The following is an 18,892-nucleotide window of genomic DNA, read 5'->3' as shown; positions in this document are numbered from 1 at the left end:
GCAGCATTTTTGCTTTATTTTGCTCACAGCAAATGAATTATAGCAAGTTGATAGTCTTGATAGGGCTTGTAACTGTAACCAATGTTACTACCTGTAAGTGCCTGTGAAAACAAATAAGTATTAAGGCATAATGATCAGTTGACTTCCATGATGAGCATGAAATATTTCATCTGGATTAATGGTCTATTAATGTCAAAATCTATGTAGCTCTAGGGTAGGCATTTATCAAGCTTGTAAAGTTAATCGTATTAAATTCTTAAGAGAAATGAGGATTTTAGTTTTCTTTTATATGGAATGGAAATCATGTGTATGTGTGCCTTTAATATTCTTTCAGTTACAAGTGTATTTATTGCAGTTCACCTGGACAATATAGATTAAAACATGATCACAGAAATTAAAACACTTTTATAGTATAGTGGCTGTAGTTCCTCGAGACAGCAATGTTTACTTCCTTACAGAAGTGTCATTTAAAAAGGATCTTTGGAGGGTTTTTTGTTGCGAGGATATACCGTATGCATTTCTTCCACATTTGCCGAGCTTTTGATAAATAAACAAATGATTGCAGCATTGGTAGGATCCTTGCGGCTACTGTAGGAATTTGATATGCTATTTTGATGCTGCATGGAAACATAAGGCCTCTCATCAAGTCATTCCAAGCACAGGTGCTCTTCACAATGTAATCCATTTATCTAGATAATACAAAAATGTACTCTGCAAGTTATGAGCTAACCTGTCTGTTGATCTTTCCCACTGCCTTCTAAGTATTAACTGAAAAGCCACAGTTCCTTAAATTTGGTCATTGTTCATTTTTAGCAATGTACACTGGAAATTTTCAGCCTAGTTGTTAAAGTGAATGGGAATTACAAATGCTCATCAATGAGTCAGTTGTTATTTTAAGGCCTTAGGTGGGCCCTATGAGTATACTGTGTGCCTTGAAACAAAAAATTGAAAGTAGTTAAAGCAAAATGTCTTTCATTTGCCAGACTAAGGTATAGTTCCAGACTGAGGATTTTCACTTCTGGTCAATTTTATGCTTCATACATTGTTCCAATATAGAATTTCAACTTACAATATTGAAAAATTAAGTTTCACTATGAATTTTGGCCCATACCCTATGTCAAGGTCATATTTTATCAAAATAAAAATATGGCACTTTCAATACAAATTATCTCCCAATGTGAGTGGTATATGGCTCTTATTCAAGCAACAGATTTTAACCCTTATAGGCTGTGGAACCTGAAAGTTTGGCCCAGGGCTATTGTTATCTTGGTTTACTTGGTAAGATCTGGCCAAACATGGCCCAGCAGAAATGACTGTGAAAGGTTCCATTTTTGATGCAATATATCTCCATAACAGTAAATTCAAATCATCTTTAACATTCCCTTTTTTAAATTTTATGGCCAAACTAGCTCTAGACAGCCATTTTCATGCGTACAACATGTTTTCCAAGAATTTATTAGGACTCAAAGTAGGTACTGTAGCCTACTTTGTACTAGGGGCACGATCAGTCGAGCAAAAGTAGGGATGGCACCACGACTTTGAACAGCTGTAACTCAAAAAGTACATGGCTGAGGACACTCAAACTTTTACGGACCTTGCTACAGTAACTTACTTATATATCTCTACAACTGATGCAAAATTGAGACAAAATGAGCCACTAGCTAAAAAATTGCCTGAATTTTGAGGCCTGGCGTTACGTAAGCAGTAGCCAGGCAAGTCAGATGATAAGATGAAAATAATGCCGACAATTATTCATGAAATGTTAGTCTTAGAACACATAAACTTCAATCTTTTAATGGAAGTATATAAAACCTAAACTCTATCCCTCAACTAGAATTGTTTTTAGAGAACTTGGTGAACTGAATATTTTAAGTTCATCCCTTGAAATTTTCCAAAAAAAACCCAGTGCCAATGTAGAAAACTGAAAACTGAATAATTGAAACCGAGTCTAATTAGCTAATTGAAAAAAAAACTGCATACTGTATCTTTTCAATTGGTATGTATGTACAGTTTGTATAAATTTTAGATCCTCCTGCAAGCAGGAACTCGCGATGAAGCCTCATTGGCTTATCAAAGCCGCAAGCTGACCGAAGTCAGTCTCCAACATTCATATTTAACGTCCATGATTATGAATTGTCAATTGTCAACAACTCTGTAACTGGACAACATACATTAATCTTGGATTGTCTCGAACCGGGGACCTTATGATTGGAAGGCACCGGCGTTAACCACTGAGCTAACACTCCTAATAACACTCCTGGTATGTTTCCTCTCTTTTGTGTAACATGACCTAATTATGGCAGTAGTTTCAGTGGCAACATTTAACATTCTACCTTGGAAAAAGGAAAAGAAATGAAAAGCAAAAAAGGAGGTAGAAGGCTTCAAATCCTACTTTAGTGACACTATGACATCACCAGCTTACAACTGACAGCTCTCAGACACAAGCACATACTGTATCTCCAAGACACAACAAGAATGTTTCTTAGCTGCTTGGGGAATTGTTCTTCACAAAGATCTCTGACATATTAATAGTCAGAGACGATGGCTAGGTTTGTGTCCACGTTAAAATCTCGCTCTGCTTTGAAGTCCCCGTAGTGGAGGTTGTCCACATAGATCTGTGTGTCTCATACATGAACATCACATATTTTTTAGAGAGGTTTATCTGATATGATGCATTTCCTTTTACTAAGTGTTACTAAAGCTCTAGTGAACTCATGGTTTGAAAATATTTCCATACATGTCACTTTGTTGGTCACGTGTAATGTGATTCCCAAGAATCTCAAGTTTTTGTTATGAACACTTTGAAGCTTGTCTGGAACACCTTATTTACATCCTTGTTTTCAACTTTTCAGTAAAACTTGATTATTTCTTTTGCATTCATATAAAATGTGTTAATGGGTTGTACCTGGAATCCCTATCTAATAGAGCTACCAACTTCACTCTACACAAACCCAGGGAACTATATGCAGGAATATCAGGTACACTCGTAATCAAGTAGACTTAAATTAACTCTTTCCTGTTTACCTATGTCAAGAAATATAAAGAAAGATATCTGTTTTCTACTTTCTGTGTCTGTTTTTTTTCCCTTTCTGCATTTTTACAATGACCCAACAGAATGCAAATTAGAGTCAGCATTTGCAAAACTCATCTCCATTTTGGCAAATAAACATTGTAATAAATACAGAGAAACATAAAAAATTGAAACACATGTGGCATGACAATGTCATGTAGACTTGTTTAAGTCTTCAGTTTTACTTGTGAAGAAACAATAATCTGAGACATTTCTTAAAATCTTAAAGAGGGCGTGTTACAAATTACGATCTTACAGGTATCTTGATAAATACCTGGTGCTGTACCGAAGGTTTGGTAAAATTGCTGACCAAAATCCATTAAATGTTTTAAGCCAGGTCACATGTACCATTCATCACAGTCCTGAGTTAACTGGCCATTTACGATTAGATTTGATTTTATGATAAATGCTGGCCGCACACTGCCCTTCTTATCTCGGCTACTGTAGAGTTGACTAATGCTTCGTGGAAAATCATGGATTGCTTAGCAGTGTGCATATGCCAATGATTATGATTGGACAAGATTTTTAACTCAAACTGTGTGGCTTTTGGCAATGTGTGGTGGTTTACAACTAATACTACAAAGTTTTAACAAATATTTATAACCGATCACAGGGAAATAAGCTTACAGTATATTTATGCGACCCAATCGAGCACTTAACTGACAACAGTCATTGTGTGTGCTCACTAGTTATTCGCTGTGCAGTGTCAGTTGTAAGAGAACTTTTCTTCACGACTATTGAAAACTGAGTGAAGAAAGTCGAGTTGAGTGATATCCTGCTTAGTTGGGGCAGCAGTGTCCGGCAGGATTAAGAGTGGGTGAACAGGTATCCATGAAACAGGTACATGAATCTACAATATATATCTTTATTTCAGCCTTAATTCAATGGATTTCCTGCAATTTTTTCAACTCCTGTCATGTTATTTTATTCCATTACTGAGATTTTCAGTTTAATTCCTATTTTTTTGTGTAAAAGTGTCTTACGTGTGTAAAAACCCTGTGATTTTATACTGTACTGTACATGAACCACACACCAAACCGTCATTGTATTTGATCGTTCTCCATTAATATTGCTATATTAGAATCCCTTTCCACGTTTGAAATCATAGTTTAATTTTAATGTTTACAATCACTTGATTTGACCTTCACAAAACATTTCACAAGCTTTGTACTAAATATAGTTTTGAAATCTCATACTTCATTATCCCATCAAGGTTATTCAAGGTTTTGTGGTATACTTTTCTCCCAACTTCTTTTACGGCCTTATTTCTATTGTCCATATGCCAATCGCATCCACATGGTATTAATTGTAAATCAATACGGCAGCTACCCGCAAAATCTTCAGGACCGTCTCACGATTTCAACATTCTCAAACGCAGACAAAGAGGTTTTTTTCAATGTTTTTACTTTTGTCACATTGCAGGATTTTATGCCTTTGGACACAAAAGAGCAGACCCTTCACTTTTTAGAGGTTTGCAATGTAGTCCATCTAACAAAGAAGGTACATTGAACGTTTCAACTTGCAATTACCACCAAATCAAATTTTAAAAGCACGGCTACAGTAGTGCTTTGTTGACTTTCGATACGACAGTACATTATCGCATTTAGGCTGCGGTTTGTATTTTTGTTTGTAAATTTCAGCAAATATTTTCTCAAAAAGAAAAGATAAACTGATAAACACACTCTGATAGATTTTAGAAATGAATGAACTTTAATGCTTCGGAGTTATTAACGATTTGCAATAAAATCTCAACATTCCGACATCCCAGACATCAAATACCTAAGCATTCCTCACTTGCCAGACTACAAAGTTGAAATTTTGAAACGTTGACATTGTTAACAACTTCATCACTCACTTATCTGTCAAATCACAACAACCATCACCCTGTCTGTACTGTGTCTAGAGGTTAATTGGTGAAGCTTGTAGCCACCATCCTCTCTCCCTGATTGGCCTGTTCCAGTCTACAGAACCATCTTCTCAATCTATCACCCTACTGCAAGTACCTACAATGCTGTTTATTTGGGATCAAATTCTGTCTCTCACGATCCTCTTATTTTTCATCAGAAGCACTGGAAAGGACATGAAAATTAGACAAAGATCCTTTTCAATCAGGGCGTTTTCCGAGAACCAAACATTTCCTCTGTTTGTGGTGTGAGGGGTGGGGTGGGGGGGGGGACCAGTTGTGGGCAATTGCATGCTCTGTGTTATTGTCTCTCTCCCTCCTGTGTATCTTTTGATATGTACAGGTTACCATCATTATCTCATATATCATTTATTATCTCATATTATCGATTGAGGTGGATAAGTTAACAAGCCACTGTCTGTTAGTTTGCGTCCAGTCCAGTTTTCGATTCCTATAACACTTTTAATGTTTGAAAAATGACCCTTTAAAGAAGAGAATGTCATCAACTAATGTGATTAGTAGAACCATATAAATGTGATATAATGTGATTAGGCTGTAAAGTCTAATACACATACAGTGGCAGCACCAGAAGTTCCAAAGTTGGGGGTACAACTGGGGGGGGGGGGTGGCACATCTAGGAGGGGGAAAGTAAACAGTTTTCGGGGACAAATAAATAGTTGGAGGCGGGCAAAAGCACGCCTGTATAAAATCAGGGGGCTATGGAGTACGTCCTGCCCATCTTATGCTATGTGAACTAAATTGTAAATAATTAATTTTCAGACTTGAAGTGAGCAATGTTTTGAAACCAACAAAAGTGGCATCATCCTTTATAATTACAACTTTACACTGTTATTAGCTGGGAGTGCAGGATTCACCGAAGAATCAACACTTAGATAGTTCTTGTCACCTCTTTGTAGAGATTTTTATAGTGCAAAAGAACATGTCAGAAGAAGAATATACAGTACGATTACATTTCTATGGAATGTATCTCAGGGCCCTATAATTTCTATGGAATTTTTGTCAAAGCTCTGGTAGGGGATCCGGGGAGGAAAAGCTCCCTGAAGGTTTAGCATTTTTGTTATCGTGATATTAACCAAATAAATTCGGACGTAACGAGAGAACGTTTTAATTCTGTCATACCGCAGTCGACTGGGGGGGGGGAGGTGGTGGGAAGGGTAACTGGGGTAAGCATCATGATGGGGGAATCCCCCCGGGTTGGTGCTGCCACAGTACACAGACCATGAGATCATTTCTTCAGACTCAATGCGCAAACAAGAATTTGGCAAAAAAATCATCTACTTTTTTTCATTTTCAGTACATTTTAAATAATCTCAAGTGTTCATGATAGCTACAGTAGTTTCCAACTAATTTATGTTGGCGGCAGATTGGATATAAATTCGCATGAAATACAGGTGTCCAAAAGAAGAACAGTTACTATTTGATAATTTAAATGAAATTCTTTAACGAAGCAGGTCATTAGCTTGTTAACTTCAGTTCAGACACTGGGAGGAAAATAGGAGTAGTTTGAAACTTTATCACCCCTAAATTTAAACTATCATATTATTTCCTCACAGATCTAATCATTTATATCTATAGATATACATTCAACCAGCCTATTTGCACGATAATGGAATTACGCTCGGATGTTAAGGCCGGTGCAAGTGCCTCAAACGTTTCTGAAACCTCCTCCGAAAGTTCCGTCTTGAGGAAATCCAGCATGGCTAATCTACCCTCGGAGAATCTGGATAAATCTGGTGGTTCCCTCGGCAGTGGCTCACGTAGAGTGAAAATTAAGAGAAAACTCCTCAAGGAGAGGCAGTCACCTTTTGAGGAAGGTGAAAGGTCGCAGAGGAAAGACACTGAAAACATCCCACCTGCGTTACCTGGAACGTTACCAAAAGATTATGAAGAAATCGCTAGAAGACTCTCTGGATCCCTTACAAGGCAAACAAGTCACATGACTTTATCACCTGAAGTTAACAGTGCAGGTAAAATGTTGGATTTGAATTGTGGATTTTATTGTGAATTTTAACCTTCTTGTGGCATTTGACATTATGACGTAACCGCTAAACCATGATGTATGCATGTTCAACTTAGTTCACATAACTATGTCCTCATAACCACTGTACTCTCATCCTCTTTTGGGCAATGTTCTGCCATTACTTTCAGCAAAGAAATAATTACAAGGTCACTGAGTGACCTGTCTCCCCACAACATCCACACCATTGCTATACTGTGTCTAGAGTGATTGGTCATCAGGGGTGGTCAGTGTCAAGGTTACCAGGTCACTCCATACATGGCACAGTGAGGGTGCAGATGTTATGAAGAGAGAGGGTTAGGGTGAAAAATTAATTTTTGTGGTTTGTCGCTGAGACAACCAGGTGTTACTTTTGGTTGTCTGAACAAATGAGAACGACCAAAATTTAAAATTTTACTGGTTTACCTCTAAAATCTAAGTACTCTACCTCTATAACTACTCTAATGAATGCGATAAAACATTTGTTTTTCTCTGCAGCTGCATTACATCTCAACCAGAGGCAAGCCAACAGCGGTGTACTACCCTCAGAGGCGACTGAGGAAGACCCGGTTCTCTCTCCTTCCAAGAAACGACCGCAATCCAAGGTACGATTGGTTTTCCAACTCTACGGTTGTCAGCATTGTTCCTCAACCTGTGACATAACTGACAGACATTGTTAGTACAGTAACAAGGCATGTTACTCACTGACCAGTACCCTAGAGGAGAGAAGTCTCAAAAATGAGTAAAACATGAGATATAAAATTGCCTCACGAAATTGTCTAATGTGAAGGGCAATGATTGACTTATAAATAAGTATATAAAAACATGACAGAAAGTAGTTTCAATGAAACAAATATGGTTCAAAATAATGAATACCTTTCTTTTTAAGTGACTGTTTTTTGTGTGTCAAATATATATTGCATTGAAAAGCTAGTTACTATGAGGTATAATCACAAATTTGGTTTTGTCTTAAAACCCATGAGCTGTTTTTCCCTTCACACTTAACTTTACTGCAACTTTTTGTTATCAATATTTTAGGGTGCATAAATTTATAATCAACAAACATTCTCTACAATATTAAATTGTAACCTGAAATGTGATTACACAAATGTAATCATGCAAATGTGATTACATTAAAAAGGTATATAAAGTGTATGTAGTGTAAATGTGATTAGTTCAAATATGATGACGAGTGATCTGTGGAAATGTTGTAACAACCATTGAGTGAGGCATCCCAGATTATAAATGAAAATGGAAGAGCGGGGCTTGAGGTTGTTGAAGTAGATTGCCATGTAAGACAATTAAAACTCTTCAACATCTTTAAAAAAAAAGTCATTTTAATAAAATGCCATTAGTATTTGACATCAGAATTCATATGAAAGAAGTAGTTTAGATGAATTCCTTGCGTCCCATGGTTTCTTCTCTGATATTTCTTGTTATTTCCTGTTCTTTTGCCCTCATTTAGCCACAGACGAGGCTGAAGCAGGGATCACCCAATCAAGAGGGATTTTTCTCACACGATTACCAATCCCTGAATGATGTCAGAATTACCCAGTATGCACCTGGAAAGAGAAAACAAATATTAAAGGAGTCCCTTTCAAAGAGGTGTGTTTTCATCCAAAGATGAAAAAAAAAATTCAGATGGCCTGACATTTTGGTCCTAACAGGACTCTCCTTCAAAGGCTTACTCAGACAAACACGTAGAAAAACACAAGTAGGGAAAGAAAAGATTCTTTTAATGGGAACATTGAACGAGGTAATAAAGTGTAAATTAAACAAAAAATTGGGCAGTGAGATGAAAGGTCTGCAGTAGATAAACTGTGGAGAGGAGTATAACAACGTACAGTAAGCGATGGACATGAGGCAGTGAGGAGTCAAAAGGGGTATTAGGAAGGGAAATATTAATGTGAAATCTGGCTTATTTCCCTAATTTTCTTTCTTCCAGGAACAAACTGAGATGTTTTACCTGATATATGCCCTCAATCTCTAATATTTGACTCCATTGATTGTAAAAAATATCCATACATCTTGGATCAACAGGAAGATGTGGGATTTGTTCATCTTTTATGAAATTTTGATAGAGTGCAGGATTTCGCAAATTGTTGTTGTCATTCTGTAAGAAATACCATAAATATTGATTATTACTGTATTATTATAGCAACATGTTTGAATAACTGAATCTAGTATTTACCATTAAAGGGACTAATTCTGCTGCAGCAGATAGATTGTAAATAACATTTTACATTAACCAATTTCCATCTCTTTGATCGAATTTCAGTTTTTTTGTTAATATTTTCATTACTCTGCTGATCAATTGAGTTGCCTCCAAAGGGTTCAAAATTGTGCTTCCACGTCTTGTTGCAAGGAAGAGAAAGCATGAGCATATTACACCCATCCTCTTTGAGCTTCACTGGCTGCCTTTCAAATTCCCTATCCACTATAAACTGGCTGTTTTGGTTTACCATCATTTTGAGGGTACTCTTCCACCATATCTGCCGTCTGTTTTGTTTACTTACCAACCACCACAGGTTCTTCGTTCCTCTTCCAAAGACTGCTCAAAATTCACTGGGCTAACCTTAAGTCTGCCGGTGAATGTTCTTTTAAATTTGCTGCACCAGGTTTTTGGAATTCACTTCCAAATAGCCTTCGTAACACTCCTACGTTTTCTCAATTAAAAGCAATTTGAAGACACATCTCTGCTGTCAAGCTTTTGCCGATTCATAGATTCCTTTCGTGTGTGTCCTTTTGTCCTTGTGTGCTCTGAGTTCTTCGGAAGATTTTGCGCCTTATAAGTACCATTTATTGTTATCATTACTCAGATCAGAGCAAATTGGACCAGTAAGAAGAGTCTTTGAGCCTCGATTTGTGGACGGGAGGAAGACAAAAATGTCAGAATCCAGTCCGGATGTCAACCAGGTGGCGGTATCAGCTGCTGCTGCAGTAGCAGCTACTGCACCATTCGTCAAGGTGAGATGAGACTTATTTGGGGTTGGGGGGGGGGGGGGTGCGGGGCTTAAAAAGCAGCTTTTCTGTTCTTACGAAATATATCCTCTCCATTCGATACAAATATTAACACTTGACCACCAACTGCAGCAGTGCTTGCATAGCAGGTTTTCATACCCCTTGCCAACATCTCTGAACCAAATTGAGTTGACAGGAATCTGCTGCTAATAATGCCATTATTTTGGTGACCTGTAATGCTGCCATTGTTGAGGGCTGCCAGTTATAATGAATGTTCCCATTTCTATATCAATATGAACTAAACGTGTTTGCTTGTTTTTCTGAAGAGTTTCAGTACTAGATGAGTATAACCAGGGTTCAATGAGAAGGAGCTCTGCATAGTTTATTTTCTCCACATCACCTCAGCTGGTACCGTTTACGGTCCGTGAATGGAACAATCAAGGAGAAAAGCAAATTTTAAGTCAGTGAAGTTCTTGCAAGAGATTCCCTATTATTTTACTTTTACATGTATTTCGGCAAGTAAATGCCCCCCCCCAACATGGCTGGTGCGACAGATCTTGACCAATGACAGGCATTGCACTGGGAATAATTTATCCTGCATTTCATAGCAATACAATGAAGATGGAGAGCGATTTCATAAACCAGTGTAGAGCTACATAGCCGGATTTGTACGCAGTAACCATGGTAACATATAAAGAAACATAATTCAGAGCCATCAAAGCTGCAACAAATCAATTTTAATGAATATTAAAGTCATTGTCTGGTTGAAATCAGGACATGACGAGTCGGCCAAACTCTTTGTATATTCTGCACTGTTCAGTGACTTCAAATGCTGCCATCTTTGAGGGCGCCACCTCAATGAACAGGTCAGAGCCGTACACGGCTCTGGAATCTGAGGGCGCCACCTTAATGAACAGGTCAGAGCCGTACACGGCTCTGGAACAGGTACTTCCTGGTTGTTTCTGTGCCATCCAGTACTAGATTGAAAGTTTCATTTTGAGGTAGGATTCATGGCTTACTGCCAAATTTTCCATGACAGGGCAGGTTTTATTTTCATTTTTTTTTTTCATTATTATTATTATTTTCTTAATTTAAAGCAATGCTGCAGTGGCAGACAATGTAACCCTTATCTTAAAGAGAAAAATATTAATATATTATATAAAAAAAAATATTCCACAGTATCTGTCGCAACTCCATCTAATATCTTGTTCTAAACTCGAGATTTGGCAGGGATGTGCCTGGGAATATTTGAGTGGTGGGCATATTTGAACGTTAGAGGGGGTCTCAGGGGTGGGGACTCCCCCTACCCTTTGGAAATTTTTGAAAATAAATTATGCTTGGATAGCAGATGGTGGCACCCTCTTTTTCCTGTGCCAATTATTAACCCATGTTTTGGTAATGGTAAAAAAAAAAAATTAAATTTATCATCAAATATAGTGCCGGGCAGAAATGTTTAAAATACTATTTGTGCTGGGCAGCTTTCAGAACTGCCTGGTGCAGCCGCCCACAGTTGCCCGGCGTGAGCACATCCCTGTAACCTATTTGGACTGGCTGAACCCTCTATTCTTCCAAGGAGAGGCCTGTGATGTGAGTGATCACAGACTATTTAGTTCAAAAGCCTTACTAACCTGCTGCTTTGATTTTTCCTTGAAATGTGATACCTTTGGAATATTTGCAAAATATCACAAAATTTAACCAAACAAAATTGTCATGCAGAATTTTTATGCGGATGTGCTCTTAACCTACAGATGCAGAAGCTATCCAGTATTTTTGTTTGAAAAGTAATCAGCTGCAGCCCCCATAATATCCCTTTCAGTTTTCATCTACTTTTGAAAGGTCATTTGAGCTCAGAATGCTCTTGTCTGACCCTGTTTGACTTGGTGTCTTACCAAGACATTCTACTCATATATCAATACAAAAGCTAGATTAGTTCTAGGGTTGTTGAAATCCTGTACTTTGACTTTTACAGAAAAAAAGATCATTGACCATTTTCTATTTCTTTTTCCTGGGAAAATGAATAACCGCAATATATAATACACCATCAAGCATTTTGCATAGGATTTCAAAATTAATTTTTCTATGTACATTTAGACAATAAACAAAATGAAGAAGAGGAAGAAGGAAAAAAACAAAACATGTAATGTTTTTTACTCATGGTTGGATACCCCTCAGTATATCTGCCTCTGTGGTCTGATATTACTTTATGGAGGGCTAAAAAGTGATTTAGTTCAATTCTTACAATTTTTTGTTTTGATATTTTTCACTTGCTACACTCTGAGATTTGAGGCCGGTTCATACTCAAATATATGTAAGTCGCCGGGTATCGATGTGAACGAACCATATATGGTAAAGATATCTTCATAGTTTGCATTTGTTTTTACCATATATAGTTCATTGTGACTATCACCCACATATTGGAAAATGAACATGCCTTTATGCATAATTTTTGTTATTCTTGTCCTTAGTCAGAAAAAAAATAATAACAAAGAAGGTAGAATTTGTGTTCTAATAATGTTTGTACAGCAAATTTCTATTTTTAAGAATGCTCCTTTAAGGATAAATTGATGATGATGATGATGATGTATCTTCAGGGCAGGCCTATTAACTTTTAATGTTATTTCTTTTATTTAATCAAGTTTAATAACTTGACCAAAACATGTTTTTTTAAACTTCAAGTACACCAACGAACAGCCTTGGATAACAGTCAACAACAGTTGTTCATGACAAATTTTGTAATGTATTGTAAACAGTCATTTGAGGCCATTCAAGATCTTATATATTTCCTATTGAATTTTGTGTTACATCTGAGGAACTGACATCATAGTCGACTTGTTAGACTACAAATTCCAGCCACTTTAATTGATGAGACTTGGATGTTTAAAGGGTCATTTTTCAAAATATTCATGTGGTATGGAGGTACAACCTGAACAGATAGCTGTGGGTTTCCCTGGTCTATTACATAATTAAACTTAATTTTAGTGCCAAAAGTCTACCTTTGAGGATTAATATAGCACCATAAGATTGTCAAATTTCAACGCTTAATGCTTTAAAAATGTTTCTAATGAGTTAGAGAAAATAGAATGTGTTTTATTTTGAACATCAACTGTAGTTTATATTAAATTGGGGGACTGAATGCAATAGGTCTTTTGTGTACAGCCATCCTTAATTCTGAAAGTTGACTTTCTCCTATGGTTGTTGACAATCCAATCGCAAGCCTCAAATCGGTTAAGGGGGGCGGGGGGGGGTGGGGGGTGGACTACTTTCACTTCAGTTGTCAAAATGAAATTATGGTTTACTTTTAAAGCAATTAAATTTTCCAAAACTCCAAAATTTGATCATAAAGTTGTGAATCATGTCAAACATTTCCTTCATTGTGGAATTTTTTGCTCTGGATTATTGTAGAGGAGAAAAACAGTATCATTTGTTCATGCTATCAAAACAGGAATATAACAAGGTTTTATTTTGTCTCTACAGGGAATAATCAATCCTGTATCGCATCGAAAAAATGCTATGCAAACTGGGCAAGTTGCCAAACAATTTCAAAGATGTGTAGCAGTTTTCTTAGTATACAGGAACCATAGTATTATCGATCTGTGCACCACGCTTATGGAACACTCTACCACACTTACTTGTTTTATCGGAAGATTTTCATGGTTTTAAATCTAAACTTAAGGCTCATCTTTTTGAAGAATATTTTTAGTCAGGATTGTTTCATAGAATATTATTATCGTATTTAAAGCATTCTTAATCTTTTATCATAGAGTTTATTTTAGAAATTTTTACTGGAAATTTGATTGGTTTGATTGTTTTAATTTACTATTTTTATGTTGTGAGACGCGTTGAGATGTATTTACATGTAATGCGCCTTTTAAGAATATATTTATATTACATTACATTAGTATTTTGTTGTTGTATAATGGTAACGTTCAGAGCCTTCAAAACTGCAGTCCAAAATTTGAATACTCAAGTTTTCCCTGCTTTGTTACGTTAAAGGTGATCTTTTATAATGATACTCCTTTTGTGCAGTATTTACATTAAATTGTATAAATTGAATTTGTAGGCTGTTTTTTTCACACTTTCATTTGATTGTATTGTGAAATTAGAGTAAAAACAAAGACTATAAAGTGGTGACTGGTATTAAACTTGTTTCTGTTTCTGTTTTTTACTCATTTCTTTCTTATAGTATCAACATGACCTTGAAAATAAAGTGTCTATGATTTTGGATAAACTGCATCTCCTCGAGGCAAAGTCAAGTCAGAGGAACGAAACAACTGAAAATGGATCAACTCAGTCCGATGGTCCGATCAACGAGGCACTGCAACGGAGATTAGATGAATTGACTTTGTTGAAATTAAAGGAGTTGGAGAGATTGCAGGCCCATCAAAATCAAGTTGTAAGTATTAGATGGAATAGGACCTCCCTCCTTTTTCCCCTTCCTCTATGTCAAATGTATGTTGCTTTAGTATTAATTGTGTATGCAAAATATTACCAATATTTTTTTGTCCATTTGAATGTGCATTTAAAATGGATAGCTCAGCTGAAAGCTTTCAGAAGGAGCGAAGGGCAAGGAAAAAATGTGGGAGGAAAGAAAATGACACTGTTATCCCACCTATGTCTTAAATGCTTTGCACAAGGAAATGGATAACTGCTCAGAAATATTGCCATATCTTTTCGAAAAGTAGCTCTAGAAGGATTGAGTGAAGGCGTTTGTGTATGTGCACGACATGTAGATGTATATATAGCTGTAAAATTAATCCATAGCACATTGTATTTTTTTGCCTTTTGTTTTCCCATATTTATTGACCCAAAACAGTTCTTTAAGACACATGGGTATGATCATGGGGTGTCAGTGGGTGGTAGAAGGAGGGATGGGGGAACAGCGTGGGGAGGGGGGGTGTGGAAGGAAGACATGCATGTAAAGTTCTGTCAAAAGTTCATTCAGAAGGGTTTTAATTGTGAAAATGATAGTAAAACACTGTCTGACCGTTTCTGAGGTAAATTCTCTAGCCAGGAAGTTGTTGAATACCGTGTGTCGACAGTTTCGGATTCGAGTATCTCTCCACCGCCTTCCTGCCGTTGAAACATTATCTCGCTGCCGAGTTCCCAGGACGTTTTTGTCACTGGTAGAAAATGCTCGAGAAGCAAAAATTTCCAGGTTCTCCCTTTCAGGGATGCGACTCCACTTCTGCATTCTAGTTATTTTTTTTTTTTTTCCATTTTGTTTTAACAACTGGCTCATGTTACATATCATATCCCACAAGCTGGCATCCTCTACCACAACCTGGTACATGATGGCACCAAACAGATTGTTGACTCCCCGCAGTTGACTGTCTCCTACTTTTGCTTTCAGTTTGTGGAATTAGATTACGAATTAGAAACAGTTTAACAAAAAGAGATAAATTAGATAAGGTTGTGCGTTTGTGATCAAATGAAAACATAAAAATAAAAAATATAAAGATGTGAACAAAGAAAAATTCTTGCAAGAAGGAAGTGAAATCATCTTTGACCCGAAGCTATATTTTAGGTCCAAACTGTTCTTTGCAATGCAAGTACTGTTTGTATTGTACCAATAAAAGTAAACAGTCAAACAGTACATTTTACAAATTTTGGGAGTAGTCAGATTGTCTGAATTATCGACATAATTTTTTTCCCTTCACGTCTCTTGAAATTCTGGGCTCATCTGCTTCACGACCAGTTGTACACATGCATGGTGGTAATATTGATGAAGTGCTCAGTAAGTTACAAATTCCAAGCACGCTTACTCGCTAAGTTTGTAAGAGTTTTACCTTGACAGCATTTTTGCAGGAGAGAAGTAGATTATTGCCAGCCCTTTTCTCCCTATGATACGCCACTAATCCTGTAAGATTAAACAAACACACACAAAACAGAGAAGGAAAACTTTGTGGTACTATCCTGCAATGAATATGAAATATGAACATTTAGTGAACATGCTTAGAAATGTCCTGTCGATGGAAAATGGGACTCAAGTAAAGACTCACTTATGAGTAGGGACTCGAGTATTGCAAGTCTGTTTTGGACACAATATAGCAGCAGTAAAGACAATAGCTCTTATCTTGCTGTACAACATCAAAAATAACCACCTCAAACTACTAATTTCCAACATTTTTAGACAATTATCTGATAAAGTCATCTCGTGTAATCATCTCAAATCTATCAAAGTTTTGAAAAGATTTCCTTCCAAATTTATCTCTGCAAGAGCCTAGAGGTGTCCTCCTCCTCACTTCAAGTAATTCTTTATTTTACCTATTTTTTTACTAGTTTCTGATATGTATTCATTTTGTGATATACTATTCATCAGCTCGAGCTGGAATTTTTAAGTTGATTGGCGATACAGATATACTTCTGACTTCTTAACCTACAAATAACTGTCAAAATGTCATTTTTTATGGGGCATTTGTTTTGGGGGAAATGTTTCAAGTTGGTCATGGTGTTAGAGTGTCTAGTATTAGATTCCTCTGTCAAAAATGTTACCCTTGATTTTTCATGCTTTTCAGAACGCAGGGTTCGTTGTCTCGAAATCTTGATATACCCTCTGGTGACAGTATGAAAGATAGGTCCATAACCAAATACAGACTTCAAAAATGTATTCTTGTGATTGAAGTGGGAAACAACAACTTGTAATTCTCTTAGAATAAAAGCAAAAGAGCTTCACATTTGTTACTTTTCTGGAAAAAGTTTTTAGATAGGCATTTCAAGGACATCCATTCCTCTATTCTTTGAAATTCTTGCTGATGAAAGCCTTTGCCATTTTAGCCAGGTTTATGCAGCATTATCCGTTGTAATGTAGTCTGTGCACAATTTTGGACCTTAAGCTTCTAAAAGGTGTCAAAGAGATGCAACAAGTTGATACAGAACAGCCAGCAGAATTTCTAACTGTGACTGTGTGATGTGGTCAAACGACATATCTCATTTGTCAAACAAAGTTTGACACACATTATGTTATGTTGGTTGAAACCACAGACTTCTATCATGGACAACGTGATATATCATGCTTGTATTCATGTTGGCTTCCCATGGTTACATTCTTCCCTCGCCCACCCCCTCCCCTCCCCTCCCCCCTCCCCCCTCCCTCCCCAGGGTCCACGTCCAAGTATAAAAGGAAACTTTGAAAACCTAAATGGATGAGATGATATGTTATGTTGTCAGTTTTACTCCCAGATTGCATTATGCAACCAGAGCGTTGACACTCCTCATAGATTGCTTAGTTCTAAGCCATTCCTTAAATTTTGTTTCTTATCAGATTCAAGCCACTCACTTGGATACCCATCGACATAGCAATGACGTTTCACGACCGACCGAGCAGAGAAACGTTTTGTCTGCTATAGAGGAAGAGAAATCGTTGCCCCCGCAACGGGTCCATTCAGAGCCAAGTGTGTACACTCATCGGGGTCCTACGGAAGGAGTGAGAAATAGTCCAGTGAATAAACTTCCAATGGGCCATCTGCAGCACTCACAGACTGCCCCACAAAGAGAACAAGGGATGGTACATCCATCCCGGGTTGTGAAGCAGGTTTCTTATGCACCAGCATTCAAGGTAGCTAAAGGGGTAGTACCGGACAATAGCCATGGGTACCCTGTAAGGTACACCCGTAAGGGACGCATGACTGGACAAGATGAAGACAAGGAAAGGACGAAATCTCCACTGGACACACCAGCTCCGAGGAAACACGCACCAATACCTCATTCCAGGAGTCCCAGGTCAAAGCCAAGTAAGTGCCTCACTCTCATTATATTGCACTTGTTTTATTATTAGTCAAAACTTGCCTTTAAACAAGACTAGATTAAAATTATTTTTGTAATAGTACAAAATTATGTGATAGCATTCTACAGAGTTAAAGTACTACAGACACCTAGCCAATTTGCCCTCATATTCAGTACATTTGTTGTGTTTGATTATCTCATTCAAAATCTGTTTGAAATATTTTTGAAAAGCTCTTTTCGTTTCCAGATAAACACATTTGAAATTTTGATAAACCTGGGAAAACTCATTAAATGTGTGCAAACTATGATGTGGAGTGTTTCGCTCATCAAAATTTCTTAGTTTAGTCCTTAATCAGTTACTTCCCTAATTAATAGCCAACATATATCATTTAAATAATGGGATGCTCCTCTTTTCAAAGAATACAATAAAATATTTCATAAAATCTCCCTTGACCAAAAACCTGTGTTCGGTGTCCTTGAGATGAAGGTAGTGAAACAAAGGGAAAACATTTAAGAAAATTTGGCAGTCACTCCCTGTACATTGTCAATGTGCATAATTAGCTAATGTTTATTCATAAATAAAACTTGTAAACTGGTCAATCTGTGATGGATTTGGATGGGAGCCGCAGCTATTTTCATGATTGCTAATTCCTATTAGAGTGATAAGGACAGTGTTTTTCATGGGTGTCCGTAGACTTTTAACAAGATCTTTGAAGTGTTTACATAAAATTAAAAAAAAAAGATCTAAGTGCAAATGCTCCCCATGGCATACGCTATTCTAAGAATCAGTGGTAGAGACCACGTCAGTCCCTTTTTAATTAAATATAATTGAATGTATAGCATACCATACGCAGAAACTGAGGAATATTAAAATCAATTTTGATAATGATTTTCAATATACCAAATTGAAAAGTATTGTTTAGTTACTTCCACAAGTTTTGTTTCTTCTTATTCTAGAGGCCAATGACTTAATAGACCTATATAAAGTTACTCCCATGAAATTCCACCACTATTTTATTGTTACCATTAAAACTACCTATTGAGAAATAAAAAATATCGTAATATTACTCTAATATTACATATTCTTTAGACTTTTTGTCTCCAAGTTCAAGAAAAAAACGCCCTCCCCCCTCGCTGTCCTTTGAAAAGAATCCCAGCATCTATAATTGTTTATTCAGTTGCTCACTATTTCCATTTAAAATATAAAAAAGAAAAGAGA

General features: G+C 36.8%; 1 protein-coding gene and 1 long non-coding RNA gene across 5 annotated transcripts in view; one reads left to right on the top strand and one right to left on the bottom strand.

Annotated features, from left to right (window-relative positions):
- LOC139970781 (uncharacterized) overlaps window positions 1-18,892 on the top strand; it is a 133,064-nt gene that overhangs the window by 1,017 nt on the left and 113,155 nt on the right. For 2 of the 3 annotated variants that reach the window (XM_071976771.1, XM_071976770.1), the window contains exons 2-7: window positions 6,570-6,961; window positions 7,489-7,595; window positions 8,456-8,595; window positions 9,810-9,957; window positions 14,135-14,344; window positions 17,213-17,681. In XM_071976771.1, the coding sequence (XP_071832872.1) occupies window positions 6,570-6,961; window positions 7,489-7,595; window positions 8,456-8,595; window positions 9,810-9,957; window positions 14,135-14,344; window positions 17,213-17,681 (1,466 nt within the window). Of the gene's footprint in view, window positions 1-6,547; window positions 6,962-7,488; window positions 7,596-8,455; window positions 8,596-9,809; window positions 9,958-14,134; window positions 14,345-17,212; window positions 17,682-18,892 lie in introns of all 3 variants that reach the window. The other variant, XM_071976772.1, reaches the window with a different exon arrangement.
- Window positions 8,422-18,892, bottom strand: part of LOC139970787 (uncharacterized) — a 41,977-nt gene continuing 31,506 nt past the window's right edge. The window contains exons 3-4 of one of the 2 annotated variants that reach the window (XR_011794212.1): window positions 8,957-9,103; window positions 8,422-8,552 (exon numbers count right to left, since the gene is read on the bottom strand). This is a non-coding gene — a long non-coding RNA (uncharacterized lncRNA). Of the gene's footprint in view, window positions 8,553-8,956; window positions 9,104-17,257; window positions 17,364-18,892 lie in introns of those variants that run through there. The other variant, XR_011794213.1, reaches the window with a different exon arrangement.

This window comes from Apostichopus japonicus, chromosome 8, assembly GCF_037975245.1.
Source record: "Apostichopus japonicus isolate 1M-3 chromosome 8, ASM3797524v1, whole genome shotgun sequence".
Taxonomy (NCBI): Eukaryota; Metazoa; Echinodermata; class Holothuroidea; order Aspidochirotida; family Stichopodidae; genus Apostichopus; species Apostichopus japonicus.
Note: the sequence above shows the minus strand (reverse complement) of the source record. Positions and strands in the feature narration are given on the sequence as shown.